Source organism: Camelus dromedarius, chromosome 11, assembly GCF_036321535.1.
Source record: "Camelus dromedarius isolate mCamDro1 chromosome 11, mCamDro1.pat, whole genome shotgun sequence".
Lineage (NCBI taxonomy): Eukaryota > Metazoa > Chordata > Mammalia > Artiodactyla > Camelidae > Camelus > Camelus dromedarius.
In genome coordinates this window covers 4,149,971-4,165,057 of record NC_087446.1, presented here as the reverse complement: position 1 = coordinate 4,165,057, position 15,087 = coordinate 4,149,971, and the positions used below count along the sequence as shown (strand labels likewise).

General features: G+C 52.3%; 1 protein-coding gene across 2 annotated transcripts in view; it reads left to right on the top strand.

Annotated features, from left to right (window-relative positions):
- ARHGAP8 (Rho GTPase activating protein 8) overlaps positions 1-15,087 on the top strand; it is a 53,742-nt gene that overhangs the window by 23,752 nt on the left and 14,903 nt on the right. For both annotated transcript variants that reach the window (XM_031463414.2, XM_031463416.2), the window contains exons 5-9: positions 347-478; positions 4,308-4,394; positions 7,284-7,382; positions 8,672-8,782; positions 14,720-14,793. In XM_031463414.2, the coding sequence (XP_031319274.1) occupies positions 347-478; positions 4,308-4,394; positions 7,284-7,382; positions 8,672-8,782; positions 14,720-14,793 (503 nt within the window). The remainder of the gene's footprint in view (positions 1-346; positions 479-4,307; positions 4,395-7,283; positions 7,383-8,671; positions 8,783-14,719; positions 14,794-15,087) is intronic.

Genomic DNA, 15,087 nt, shown 5'->3' with positions numbered 1-15,087 from the left:
CCTGGATAAACTCCTCCTCTCGAGGTCATTGTCTTAATCACTTTCACTGAGACCTTTTTCCATGTAAGGCCGCATTCATGGGTACGGGGATTTGACATGGATGTCTTTGGGGGGCCATTTTCAGGCTACCTCCTCCACTTACTGTCTGTGTGACCTTGGGTAAGTTACTTAACATGTCTGAGCCTCAGTCGTCATCTAAGAAACGAGGACCAGGCCCCCAGCCTGTGGATTCTCAGTGTTGTCCTGGACATGTTCCCACTGGGTGCCCATAGCTTCTGTTATGGGGAGAGCACATTTGGTTACAATGATGGGGAGCGGGAGACTGAGCCCTGTGCTTTGCGCCCAGGTATCTGAAGTACACGCTGGACCAGTACGTGGAGAGTGATTACACCATCGTCTACTTCCACTACGGGCTGAACAGCCAGAACAAGCCATCCCTGGGCTGGTTCCAGAGCGCCTACAAGGAATTCGACAGGAGGTGCGTGTCCTCCAGCCTTCAAGGGGGGAGCCTCAGGTGCAGGAGGCTCGGGTGACAGGAGGGGTCACGTGTCTGCAGTGGGGGAGGACGGGATGCCAGGGGAAGGCGGGGTGTTAGGGGCGCCTCTCTTCAGGACCGGGGCCTCTGCCCAGCGCTGTCACAGAGGGCAGGGTGGGCACACATACTCTGAAAGGGCCAGACAGTCAGGATGCTGGCTTTGTGGGCCACCATGTCTCTGTCGCAACCTCTCAACTCTGCTGGAAAGTCTGGAAGTGGCCGTGGGTAACAAACAGGCAGGACTATTTATTTATGGACATGGAAATGTGAATTTCATGTCATTTTCACATATCACAAACTATTATTCTTTTCATTTTTTTCAACCATTAAAAGCATAGAGCCATTCTCAGCTTGCGGGCTGTACAAAGCAGGCGACAGGCCAGACTCGTACCCGAGAGCACCGACCCTGGTCTAGTGAGTTGTTGGCAAGGAAACGTAACCGTCCCCCCGGTGCCCTCCACCTGCAGAGCGCTTCAGTCTGCAGGGGGCTTTCTGGTGTCTCGTGTCGAAGAGGTGGGCACGGGTGTTACAGACAGGGACACACGGGTCCCAGAGGACGGGTGTCTCCCTCTAGGTCCCTCAGCTGGCACGTGGCAGGGCTGGGACCCCAGCTGAGACCCACGTTCTGCACTGTTTGGGGACTGCCGGGGGCTGGTGGACTTTTTCCTGCCACGTCTTGCGTTAACAGTGGGCTTCGCAATGCACTCGGCTCACAGACGGCGCTGCTGGGCGTTAATGTTGAAATCCGGGACGACTCCGGGTTTTCCTTCTTCCAGGTCCTTTCAAACCTATAATGAAATCTTCCTAACAGATGTTTGAGTCGGTGGGACGGTGGCAGGCAGTGCCTGATTTCTCAAAGCCCTCCCTCCCGACTGCCTCTTGGGTCCTGCTGCCATTGTCAAGAGAAGCTAATTTAGAGGGATTTCTCGATTTCCTGCCCTGGGTCTTGGGGAAAGTTTTGTTGCTACGTTTTGCAGTCATTTATCTGGCACCATATGTACCGGTCAATGCAGGGGAGTCAGAGGCGACCAGGCCTCAGCTCTGGCCTTCCCCCATGAAGCCTTCCTGGATTGGCCCAGGAGAATCAGCAGTCCCTCCCCTGCAGCTTCACTGTCCCTGAGCCAATGATACACCTGCAAAGCATGCATTTGTGGCCAGGTCTTCCCCCTGCACCTGGCTGCATCCCCTGATCCATCTCTGCATCCCTTGCCTGTCGGAAAGGGTCTGCATATGACAGGCTCTCATAAATGTTGGGTAGGAGGAGGGAGGATGGAGGTGGACCAGCACTAAATACCAGCCTTCCAACTGGGGCAATCAGAGAGGCTGCATGGAGGAGGCAGCCTCTGAGTGGCTCCTGGAGTGATGGGCAGGCTGTTGCTAGGCGGCAGACACAAGAAAGGATGGTGGGCTGAGGCTCCGTGGGTGGGAGGGCTAGACTGGTGGGCTCACATGGGAACCATGGAGGGAAGCAGCAAAGGGTAGGGAGCGTGCTAAGGATGCCAAGCTTTGTCTAGGAGGCAGTGGGGAGCCATGCAAGGTTCTTGAGGAGAAGCAAATGACATGTTCAGAGTAGCCCTTTTCAGAAGCTCAGGCTGACAGCACAAGGATGTTTGTTTATACCTTTGTCTTGAACTGAAAAAGACAAATTGTCAAATGAGAGGAAGTTAACTTGTTCTGTGTCTCACACTCCCCTCAAAGGTGGACTGTGGGTGGGGATAGGGTTACAGAGCTAGGTTTGATGGAAGCCAAAATGAGGGAAAGCCTAGGCTTCAAAACCAGCCAACAGTGGACTGTCTGCTATCAGGTAGTGAGTTCCCCATCACTGGAGGTATGTAAGTGGATCTCCAGATCTAATTACATGAGATTTATACACAAGGATTTTCCATCTGCCATCACTGCACCCCAGTGGGTTTCCTGGGTTCTTTTCTGTTGTCTCTGCTATTGACTTCTCATCTTCCAGACTGTTCTGCCAGGTTACTCCTTTAAGGAAGAACCATTCACACAGGAGTATCCGTGACCCTCTTCCAGCAGTACTCACCTCTGCCAAGAAGCTCCTGCCATGGGGGCATCTCACGGAAGCCACCTTCCAGTAGGGATGGACTTCATGGCAGCTGTGTTCTGGGTCCTTGGACCACCTGAAAGTCACCGTAGCCTCCCTGTTCCGAATGGCAAGCCTGTCTTTTTGTAATTAATTAGTATTCCTTTGGGAGACACTTGGAGACTCTATAAATACCCTGCTCCTCATGGGAGTTGTGTGGGCTAGCTTTCACCTCCGTTGCCATTTCTCGGCTTGATTATTACTAAGATGGGTGCCAAACGGTGACTGGGATTCCTGGTTGGCACTTTACTGTAAGAAAGAGCCTTCTCTTCTGGTTTATTTATGTCAGTATGGACTTGTGATTTCCCATTTTATTTGGTGGGTTATAATCCATGACTATATTTATCTTGATGCTCAAATTGTTCAAATTTGGCCAAGCGGGCTTAAGCCTAGCTCTGTGTCCCTCAGACACGCCCCGTCCCTCTGAGCACTTCCATTACTTTCTAGCACCAGGAGATGCTCTGCCCAGCCTGGGAATTGCCGTTCCTCTTAGCGGAGGGTGCTCCTGGGGCCCTGGAAGCAATGTGCTAGTTGCTCTTGGGGTGTTACGGCTCCTGGGCCAGTCGGTAGACAGTTGGGGGGGGTGTGTGTACATATGCACGCACACACATCAACCTCGATCTCACATTCACACTTACCTATTCCTGCTGGTACCCATGCTTTCACACCGACATCTACACCAGTTCCAGCCCTACCCCACGGATTGTTCTAGTTTTCTCACTTTCTCTATTTGTAATGTCTCCTCTCTGACAGTGACAGACTGGCTTCTGCTGCCCCTGCTTGTCCGACTTGCCACGTGTCTGACGACCCTGTGTGGCCGCCTCTCACTCACTGAGGCTCCATTACTGCTCGGGCGGCCCTGCCCCCACCCAGCGCCTTCCGGCTTGCACACTTGGCTGCAAACCTTGGGTCTCCTCTCATGCCTCTGGCTCCGGTGCTGTCCCCACCCTGCCTGGGCTCAGACACCTCCCTCGGGCTGTCTTCGCTCCTGTCCCCACCCCGCCCAGGCCGGCTTAGTCACTGACTCCAGGAGGCGGGTGGTTGGGGAGACTGATTTATAACATTTGCAGATTTCTGTGGTGACACTCCTGCCACTGTGGCCACTGTCCCCGCTGGACACAGGCCTGGGAGGAAACAGGCGGCTGTCACCTCTGTGTCCGTTCCACCCCTCAGATGCAGCAGGCAGAACAGCACAGGGATGCCAGCCTTCCGGGCTCAGCCCAGTGGCTTTGGACTGAATTACTCAGGAAGGACGGAGGGCAGCAAGCTGAGAAATGCCTCGTTTACATGGGCGCCTCATGCTGCGGGTGGCTGTGCTGAGGCTCGGCTGTCCCTGCTATGTGAGCACACAGCTAAGTCCCCCACCCGGGGCCGACTCCCAGCAGAGGTGGGGCTGTTGCCAAGTTGCTGTCCAATGTGTGTCCCCAGCCTCAGCCCCAGAGTGAGCACCTGTCAGTGGGAGCTCTGATCTTGCAAACTGTGAAGTGCAGCGTGTACACTGGCGGTGGTGGCCATGGAGTCCTGATAGTCTCCTACTTTTGGTTCAGTGTCCTTAAATTGGCCAGAAAACGGAAGGTTCTGAGACTTGCCGTCAAGGCCACGGCTCTGCGGTTCTGCAGCTTAGAGTGTGTGTCTGCGTCTCGTGCTCTGAAGCCGTCTCCCCTCCCTCCACAGGCACAGGAAGAACCTGAAGGCCCTGTACGTCGTGCACCCCACCAACTTCATCAGAGTCCTGTGGAACATCCTCAGACCCCTCATCAGGTGCGGGGCGCGCTCTGCCTGGATGTCCCTGGGTGGGACAGCCTTCACCGTCCGGGCGCCGGGGAGGCCCTGACTCTGGGGTCCCCGCCCAGCCCGGGGTCGTGAACAGGCGTGCCGGCTCTCGACCGCAGTGAGGTTTGCTCCTGATATTTTAAATCCCCCCTTGGCCTGAGCACCCATCTTGTGGACTTGGGTCCCAAGACCACCGTCAAGTTTAATGACTCCCCACGAGGACTCCCAGAACCCAGGAAAGCTGTTATACTCGCAGATATGGTCTTTGCAGAGAAGGAGCCAGGTGGGATCTGGAAAAGGCCTGTAGGGGGAGAACAGGCAGATCACGCCAAGCCCCCCTCTGTCCGCCCCGGGGGATTCACAGGCCACCCCCCGTCTCCCAGCCACGACGTGTGGCCCCAGCAGAGTGTCGCACCCAGGGAAACTCGCGCGAGCCTGGTGTCCAGTCACTTAGACAGGCCAGTCCGAGGCCCCTGCCATGAACCACGTGGTTGGCGTCTTGTTCCTCTGTGTTGCTGCTTAACCAGGACCAGCATGCTGGGGCCACAGCTGACAGAGAGAGAAAGCCAGTGCCAGTTGCCCGCTGCCCGGGAGGACAGTTCAGATGTTCCTCTGCTTATTGGTGCCATCATTCACCTTGGGAAAGCCCTAAGGGTTCTAGAAACCTCTAAAGTCCTTCTTGGAAGAACACCCCCCAGCTCCTGCTGTGGGCGGCATGGCCGCCCGGGTGACAGGGTGGTTCTGGAGCCGGACCTCCTGGCTTGACTGGGCTGCCTTGAACATCTGTCACCCTCGGCAATAGATGCCACCTCTCTGCCTCGGTGTCCTTGTGGCTGACAATGCTACTTCAGTCACTCTGCCGCTGTAACAAGAGCTGACTCAATACCCGTGCAGTGTTTTGAGCAGGGCCTGCCCAGCGCTGGCAAACACTCACTATTAGCTGTTAAGGTTGTTCAAAATTTTTTTAATTATCCTTTTGTGATTAATTAATTAATTACAATACATTGGGTACTTTATGTGCAAGCCACCCCCAAACAATTCTATGAAGTCAGCTGTATTTCCTTATTCCAAAGGAGAGAAGGCTGATGCTCAGAGAGGTTAAGGAGCTTGCCTGAGGTCACACAGCAAGTCAGGGCTTGGCTAGGATTCCAACTCAAGCCTGTCTGGTCCTGCCCCTTATCCTGCCTCAGGCAGGAACATAAGCAGATACCATGAGCGGTCTGCAGAGATCAGGCTTGGGGCCCTAAAACTCCCCGGCCTGATGGCTATCACCTGGCTGGCTGCCCACCTGAGCCCAGGAGTCCTCAACTGACAGTGGAGGACATGGACAAGAACAGGGGCTCTCCACTGCCCACGTGCTGCCTGACTCCGACCCTCTGGAGGTGAGGCCTGGCGATGCCACCACACACCCGCGTTGGGGTCCCCTGGATGGGCTGCCAAGAGGCCCTTTCCTGGGTGTGATAGGCAGGGAGGGCCCTGTTTGCTCTGCAGAGCCTGCCATCCAGCAAATGCCTGGATGGCTGGAGGGCAGGCAGAAACTCAGAGAGAAAGTTGAAGGGGGCTGCTGCATGACAGGAGTTGGCACAAGGGACCTGTATCCTTGCAGACGAATCACGGGAGGCCCCCACAGTGCAGGTGGCCAGGGGTCCGGGCACCCTGTCTGACTCCCCCTCATCCACTAGGGGGAGCCAGTGCACGCGGCTCGGCCTCCCGTGGGCTCCGGGCTCACGCCAGGTCAGTGATAAAACAGCTCGGTTTCAGTTATACAAGGTGAAGAGGTTTTAGAGACCTGCAGGACCGCGGAGAGCCTGCAGTGAACCATACGGTATCGCGCTCTTGAAAACTCGTTAAGAGGGTACCTCTCATGTTAAGTTAAAAAAAAAAAAAAAAGCAAAGGGCCGCAGGGAAACCTGTAGGAGCATGGTTATACTTGCTACCTGATTGTGGTGCTGGTGTCCCAGTGTATACATACGTCCAAACTCATCGAGCTTGGACGATTTCACGATCAAATTGTGAATGCATCAAATTGTGTGTATATCAGTCAGACTTCAACAAAGCTGGAAACCACGGAGCCGTCAGGTGGTGATCATTCACTACGTGCCGACGTGGGCCTGGCATTTAACTTCTCACCCATCTGCGCCTCCTGGTCGCCCCACTTTGCAGCTGGGGAAACTGAGGCTCGTTAATGACGATAGTCATGGACTGTGATGTCTGCCAGGTGTCGGACAGCGGACTGTTTTAAGTAGCCTCCTATTTACGCAGGAGAACCGACCGCATTCGGGGAGGGGGGGCAGGGGTCCTGAAAGGTGGGCGAGTGGATTCCGCTAGGACTTACCTGCGTCATGCCTGCTCCATGGTGGACCCCTGGGGGGACCCAGTGTGTCTTGTTCAGTCCCTGCAGTAACACGGAATTGGATGTGGTCGCCACCCTCGCCGAGAGGGGGACTGAGGGGTTCAAATGTGCAACCAGCAGCGACCCCAGAGGCCACAGGCCCCACGAGCCCCTCTCCGTGCCCCTCCCTGCCCCGGCGGCGCAGGGCTCCCCGGCTCCCGCTCTCCTCCATCTGTGCAAATTCACCGCAATTCAAACTGGAGGCACATATTTATTTTTATGCAGATGAGACTCTCCAGAGTGTTTGGTGCATCCAAGATCTTATGAAAGCGAACATCTGCAGACGTGCGCTGCCTCTGTTACATCCTGGCTTTAGGTTGTGTCAGCATTTACATTTTCTTAATATGAAAAATGCCAGCATCTCTGTTCTTCCAGTGCTCCCGCTGCCAGCCCCCTCCCCCGGCCCCCGGCCTCTCTCTCGCCATCTTATCGGGGGTTTTTTTCTGTTTTTTTTTGTTTTCATTCTCTTGCTTCTGCTTTTTCAGTCACAAGTTTGGGAAAAAAGTCACCTATTTCAACTATCTGAGTGAGCTCCGTGAACACCTCAAAGATGACCAGCTGATCGTCCCCCCGGAGGTGCTGCGGTGAGACCCTGTCCCAGGAGGCGGGGACTGGGCCCCCGGGCTTCCGCAGCCTCCGTCCCATCCTGTGAACACTGAAGGCTTAATTTCCAAATGTGTGCCCAGCCAGATCTGGTTGTGAAATCTGCAGCCTCAACAAAGATTCGCAGTAAAAGATGCTAACTGCTGACGCAGGGAGACGAGGCTGCGGACGGCTGTGTACACAGAGGAGATGCTTTCCTCACCCACCGTTGCAGAACTGATTAAAAAAAATAAGCCACGATGGGGAATGCTGTTTGCTGCCTTAGAGTTGACCATTTTTGCTTTTGAGCAGAAAATTAGGGGGATTTCTAATTCTAGGGAGTGTGGATAATGCTGTGTACAGAATGGAATGTTCTCCGGCACCTCGCAGGTGCTCTGGAGAGCAGCCCACCTGGTGCTTCTGGCTGAAAGCCTGTCTAACGTGTCTGCTACTTTGTTTTATATGGCAGTGGTCCACCACCCGCCCCGCCCCCAGCGACAGTCTCTCAGGTAGGGTCATGTGGGCTGAGAGGGCCCAGAGGGCCGTGTGGTCGGCCCTGGCCCCCTACTGTCAGCTCCGAGCCCTCCCTGAGTGCCCTCCGCCCTCTGCATCTCCCTCTCTGGGGGGGCTTCTTTGAAGGAGCAGGGCCCCTGCTAAGCTGCACGCGGGTGAATCCACAGCCCTGCAGGAGGAGTGACAGTGTTTCGCTCCCTCCGGGTGCCAGGTCACAGCCAGGTTCTGGGGATATCAAGCTGTGTTAGGGAGTGTGTCTGCCCACAGGACACTTGCAGGTAGTGGGGCCACGAGTCAGTGACAGTAGGAGCTGAAAGAGGCACTGAACCCAGCTGGGGAGGGGACTAGTGAGGAGGGATATCAGGGAAGGCTTCCAGGAGGAGGTGACTCCTGAAGTGAGTTTCAGAGGGACAATTGGCTAGATCGAGAGGCCAGGGAAGGATGTTTCTAGCAGAGGGAAGCTGTTGTGTAGACACGTGGGTGAAATATTGGCCAGGGGTTGGCAGGAGAGACTGGATGCTGGATAGAGGTTGGATTACCCTTGCTGGCTTCTGTGTGAACACCCCATGGCTACGGGGATCTCGAGGGTGCGTGTGTCTGTGTGTGCACATGCGAGACAGCAGTATGACACACAGGCCTGGAAGATGAGACCCTCAGGTCTCCTGCAGACATTTGTGGGACATCTGGCCCCAGACAGCCCCTGGAGGCGGCCCTTGGTGGCCCGAGGCTTCTCCCTGCACGTGACATGGTGACAGCTGTACTTCTGTTCTGTCCCCAGGCACGACGAGGAGCTTCGGAACCTGCACACGGGCAGGCTGCCCCCTCCCACCAAGACGCCGCCGCCGCGGCCCCCTCTGCCCACGCAGCAGTTTGGAGTCAGTCTGAAATAGTGAGTGAGCTGGGACGTGGTCTGCTCTGCTTGCTGGAACCGCGGAGCGCTTCCGCATGCTGGGAGCTTCTCCCGACCTCTCCTCCAGCAGCCAAGCTTAACCCTGCAGGGGAGCTGAAGTGTGAGCGTGTCGCTGAGGCTGGAGTGCCCGTCGCTGCTGTGCGTGTCCATGTGTGTCTGTGCAGAGGACCCAGCAGTGGGCGGGGAAGGCATCAGGGACCTGGGGTCCTCGTCCAGCTTTTGTCACCACTGCTCACTGGCCAGTTCTGGCCTGTGACCCCCAGGCCATGGCCGGGACACCTCCCACCACCTTCCACGTGAGCTGTGGCCACATGCTTTGCTCTGGCCGAGGAGATAGGAGTGGCCATGGAGCGCGTCACATCCAGGAGGGAGCTTTGGGGGCCAATTCATGGTTTGCCTCTCGTGGTGACAGAAGCAGCTGGACATGGTGCCCAGCCGGCCTGTGTCCCCGAGTGACTACAGAGTGTCTCCCACTGACACCTACACCGATGGGGAGCACGAGTGACAGGTGAACTTCTGTTGGGCTCAGCTGCCAGCATTTAGGGACTGTTGTTGCCGCAGTGTAGCCTCCCCTTCCTGACCAACCTTAGCCTTATTAGCCATTAGCCATGTGATCTTGAACTCACTCCCCCTCTCAGCTTGTTTCCTTATTTCTGCAGTCAGGGAGCTGGATGATGTGATCTTTACTTCTTGTTAAGGCTTCTGGGGCCACCTATGCAGGCCAGCTTCGTCTCTTTGAAGACATCCCAATGGTACCTCCTCCAAGAAGCCCTCCCTGATGCTCCAGACAGCCCACAGGGCCCTCCTCCGTGGCAGCCTCGATCTGAGCAGGCTGCCGTGGGGAGTCTCCCCTGCCGACTCCCCTGCCCAGGGGCGAGCTCCTGCCCATCCTCCTCACCTCTTCTTCCAGCATCTGGGATGACGGAAGGTGAAGGGCTTGTTTTAACCACACAACCACCATCAGGCACTTGGGTCTGAGCTGTCTGATGCAGAGGGAAACCGGGGCCTGGAGGGTCGTGGATCCCGGGGAGCAGTCTGCTCGCTTTCATTTGTTCGTTGTTTCTGGTCAGAACCTTGCATGTGCTTTGCATGTGGTGCCCTGTAGACCTAGGCTGGTTCTTGTAACACTGAAGGGTTATGAACCAAGGCGGCTCTGGGAGAGCCCAGGCCAGGGAAGGCGGCGGGAGTGCCACCTTGGGTGTGTCCCAGCAGCTAAAGATGGACTGTCACTTTCTAGAACTTTGTGCAGTGGTGGACATGATCTGTACTGTCCACATGTGAATTTTTGAGCAGTGCAGGTGAGGCACGGAATGTCTAGCTTTATTTAGCTTTAACTGCTTTGAATTGAGATGCCCACTGGCTGCCTGGGGGTCCGTGAGGCCCTGGACTGCGGGGTCTGGTGTCTCTTCAGAGAGGCTTTTTGTAAGCGCTTAGTGAGTATAGTGTATGTTCAAATATGATCTCCCTAAATGTGTCTGGAGGAGAAGTTTACCGAACGGCACTTCCTTTTCCTTTATCACTCATTGTAAAAATGTGCTGGCGTGACCCACTTGTGTGGTGTGACTGGGGAACGCGCCTGCAGTGACCCTGGGCCCCTCTGGGGGGCGCTGGCGAGAACGCGGCGCTCAGAGGCGGGTTCTAGGGAGGTTTAGTCGGCAGGGCCGGAATTTTCAAGCACCTGTGACCATTTCCCCAGAGTTTCCTAGGCTCCTGCTGTCGGCCCTGTGTGCTCAGCCCAATATGGGTTCTGCGTGCGGGTGTGGCCTGACACACGGGGTTCCAGAGCGGCTGTGTCGAAGCCGCTGGCATTTCTGTCATCAATCCCTTAGCCCGAGGACTAGCGGTGCCTTCTGGTTTGCCTTTTCAGAACCACTTCTGTCCCCTTACCGTCTAACAAAGCTTAAAAAATGAAAAAAAAAAAAAAAAAAAAAGGAAACTCACCCAACTCGTGGACTTCTGAAGCCATCCACCTGAGCACAGTGCAGGGGGCTGTCTGTAATTTAACCCAGCCCTCTGAAGCTCCCCAGGGCACCTTAAGCCTTGTGTTTCGAGCAGGTGCCTTTTGAAAACAGCTGACGCAGCATTTGAACCCCAGAGCTGTCAGCAGATGGGAGGCACATAGTACAGATGTCTGTTATGAAGGCTGTGGTTCACCCCTGTCCCAGGACTGGCTGTAACTGTGCACATCAGTTCCTTGTGTCTTTAGGGAGTGAGGCGTACCAGTGGGCAACCTTTGAAAAACATGCTGCACGTGCCGCTTTGAGAGAGAATCCATGCAATTGCCTCTTTAAATGAATATTTTATGCTGTTTCATTGCGAATGACTATAATAAAATGGCAATAAACACATTAAATAAAGCACCAAATATGTAATTTGTTTGAACTATGAATGAATGAATGTCATTAAAATTCATAAGCAGATCCTATTCACAAATGTTAATTCACTGAGTGAAGTTCAAAAGCACAGACAGGAAGCTATCACCTTAGAACAAGCTAATTAAGTTAACATATTAAGGGGAAGTCAGAGATTCAAAGAGGCCTTCGCCTGCTTGCCGTCCCCGAAGAGAGACAGGGAAGACGTACATGTGTGTTTAGTACGGCCCTGTCTGGGCAGCTGTAGGGGGCTGGGAAGAGGGAGGGGCCTCTGTCAGCGGAGGAGGGGCACAGGTCCCAGTCCAGCTCCAGCACTTTCCAGCTTTGGGAAGTCGAACTTGGCGTGTAACTTCTCACACCAGTCTCTTTCCCTGTAACTATAGGTGAAACCCTGCCCTCCGCACCCTCCAGGGCCACGGGATCTTAACAGGGTGTGCAGACAATGCGAGCTAGTTCCTGCTGCCCTCATATTTGTGCTTTGCTGTTATTCACCCTCATAGTCCCCTCCTCCAGGAAGCCTTCCCTGATGGCACCACACAGATGGGGATTTGTCGAAAAGGCTATTCTTTCCCCCACTGGATTGCCTTGGCACCCTTGTAAAGAACTAATTGACCATGAAAGTAAGCGTTAATTTCTGGGCTCTCATTCTCTTCCATTGATCTGCGTGCTGGTGCCATCAGTCTTTATTGCCGGAGCTCGGTGGTAGGTTTTGCAGTTGGGAAATGCGACTCTTCCAACTTTGTTCTTTTTCAAGATGATTTCAGCTCTTCTGGGTCCTTGGAATTTCCGTATTCATTTTAGGATCAGCTTGTCAATTCTGCAACAACAACAAAAAAGCAGTGGGGTTTCAGGAGGGACAGTGCTGTCTCTGTAGGCCCATGTGGGAGGTATTGCCATTTTAACAGTGTTGTCTTCCAGTTCACGAGCAGGGGATATCTTTCCATTTATCTGAATCTTTTAAATTTCTTTCAGTGATATTTTATAGTTTTCAATGGACCAGTTTTGAACTTTTTTGCTATATTTTTTAAAGTATTTTTTCTTTGTGATGCTATTGTAAATCAAATTGTTTTCTTAATTTCATTTTTTGATTGTTCATTGCTAGTATATAGCCATACAGTTGATTTTTTATACTGATTTTATATCCTGTGACCTTGCTGAACTCACTTACTAGTTTGAATAGGTTTTTGTGTTTTTTGTTTTTGTTTTTGTTTTTTTTTTAGTATTTTCTACATCCAAGGTCATGTCATCTGCAAATGGACATAGTTATTCTTATCCAACCCGGGTGCCTTTCATTTCCTTTTCTTGTCTGATTGCACTGGCCATGCCCTCCAGTACAATGCTGAATAGAAGTGGTGACGGTGGGGATGGGGGGTATAGCTTCGTGGTAAAATGCATGCTTAGTATGTGCAAAGTCCCAGGTTCAATTCTTAGTACCGCCATTAAAATTTTTTTTTAAATTAAGAATAATTAAAAAAATTAAAGTAGTGAGAGTGACGTCCTTGTTTTGTTCTTGATCTTAAAGGAAAGCGTTTCAGTCTTTTACCATTAAGTCTGATGCCAGCTGTGGGTTTTTCATAGACGCCTTTTATCAGGTTGAGGAAAATCCCTCCTGTTCCTGCTTTGTTGAGTGTTGCTTTTTTTTCTTTCATGAAAAGGTGTTGGATTTTGTCATGCTTCCTTTGCTCTGTTGAGATGATCACTTGACTTTGGTCCCTTAATGTGGTTACACTGGTTGCCTTTCGTATGTTGAACGAACCTTATACTCCTGGGATATATCACATGTGTTCATGGTATGTAATCTTTTTATATGTGGCTAGATTTGCTCTGCTAACATTTTGTTGAGGATTTTGTGTCTACGTATAAGAAATATTGATCTGTAGTCTTGTCTTATGATGTCCTTGTCTGGTTTTGGTGTTACTAGCCTCACAGGATGAACTGGAAAACGTTCCCTCCTCTTCTATTTTTTGGAAGCGTTTGTGCAGGATTTCTTTGGACATTTGGTAAAATGCACTAGTGAAGCCATCTGATCTTGAGGTTTTGTTTGAGGCAAGTTTTCTTGATTACTCACTCAGTCTGTTTACTTGCCATTCTATTCAGATTTTTTATTTCTTCTTGAGTCAGTTTTGGTAGTTTGTGTTTCTCTAGGAGTTTATCCATTTCATCTCAGTGATCTTATTGTTTACTGAGTTGTTCATAGTGCTCCCTTACACTTTTCGATTCCTGTGACGTCACTAGTCATGGACCCTCTTCATTCCTGATTGCAGTGATTGAATCTCCTCCCTTTTTTTTCTTAGCCTTAGCTAAAGCTTTGTCGATTTCATCTACAGCCTTGTCAATTTCATCTACAGCCTTGTCGATTTCATCGATCTTTTCAAGGAGCCAACCTTTGGTTTTCATGACTTTTCTCTATTATTTTTCTATTCTCTGTTTACTTCCACTCTAATCTTTATTGTTTCCTTTCTTCTGCTTGTTTTGGGTTTAATTTGCTCTTCTGTTTCTAGTTTCTTAGGGTGGAAGTTTGGTTGTCGATCTGAGATCTTCCTTCTTTTCAATACAGGCATTTACAGCTCTAAGTTTCTCTGAGCCCTGCTTCAGATGCGTCCCGTAAGCACCAGTAGAAGACAAAACCAACAATCTAAGAAAACTTGAACAACATAATCAATCAAATTAGTCTAACTGACATTTAAAGGACACGCTTCCTAAGAACAGCAAAACATATTCTGCTCAGTTAAAAAGTGACAGAGCAGAATTCCAGCCAGGTGTGTCTGACTTCAGAGCCCTTTTTCCGCAATCCAGCACAGTCGCTCAAATATGATGTCTTTGGGGTAAGAAATTCCAGGAAATAAGGAAAGAGAAAAACAAACATGTTTAGTGGGAGCCCAGAGGTCCGTAGGATGAGTCATGGTGAGTGGCTCTGGCTTCAGATCCTGACAGATGGGGGCGGGGGGGGGGGTTGAACGTGTGTGTGGGTGGGGCTGGGAAGGCCATTCTTTTATATTTGTACACATATTTTAAAGTTTCCTTATGTGAATCTCTGTATCGAATTAGCACGAGAGACTAAGTGTTAACAGCCTGTCGGAGGCAACATACTAGGTTTTCATGAAACAGGTTTTTTGACTAATCAGCATCCGATCCAGGCCTCCTGGTTCTGCTTTCATGGCCAGATCTTCTCTCACCTCTAGGCTTCCCTTTGTGTGCTTCCATCTGCCTGTAATGCACTTCCCTCTTTTGTCCTCTGCAGGCTCCTACTCATCCCTCAAAACCCAGCTCAGAAGTTTCCCCGTGTAGAGCCCTCCCCAACCCAAGGTCTCCCCGGTAACACGTCATCCCTCTGGTGGAGCCCGCAGACAATGCATTATCATTTTTGTTGTTTCTCTCTCTTTTGGCCGCTGGACCACCAGCTTCCTTGGGGCCCAGGCAGCATCTCTCTCTCCCTGTGTGTCATCGCGGTCCTGTGTTTTCACAGGGGTGTGGAGAGGACTAGAGCCCTGTGCTGTCATCCCGTCATGCCCAGGGAAAAACTTGCTTTCTTTCCTCTCCTCAGCCTCAAGGATAAAAATCAAGGTGAACTCATCCCCCCTGTTCTGAGGTTCACAGTGACGTACCTGAGAGAGAAAGGTGAGTGCTGGCTCCAGCCAGGGGAGGTGAGGGCTGCCAGGTACACCTCCCCTGGGGGCCGCTCCAGGGTCCTGAGTGTCCCACAGGCCAGGGAATTGGAGGACTGGAACCTGGGAGGGAGGGTGACCAGGATGGGCAGGGCTCATGCACAGTGTCTCCATCTAAGGGCTCTGACCCAGACTGTCTGGGTTTGAATCTTGGCTCTGCTGTGCACTAGCTCTGTGGCCTCAGGCCAGTTACTCACCTTCTCTGGCCCTCTGTTTCCTCCTCTGTCCAATAGGATTAATAACAGTA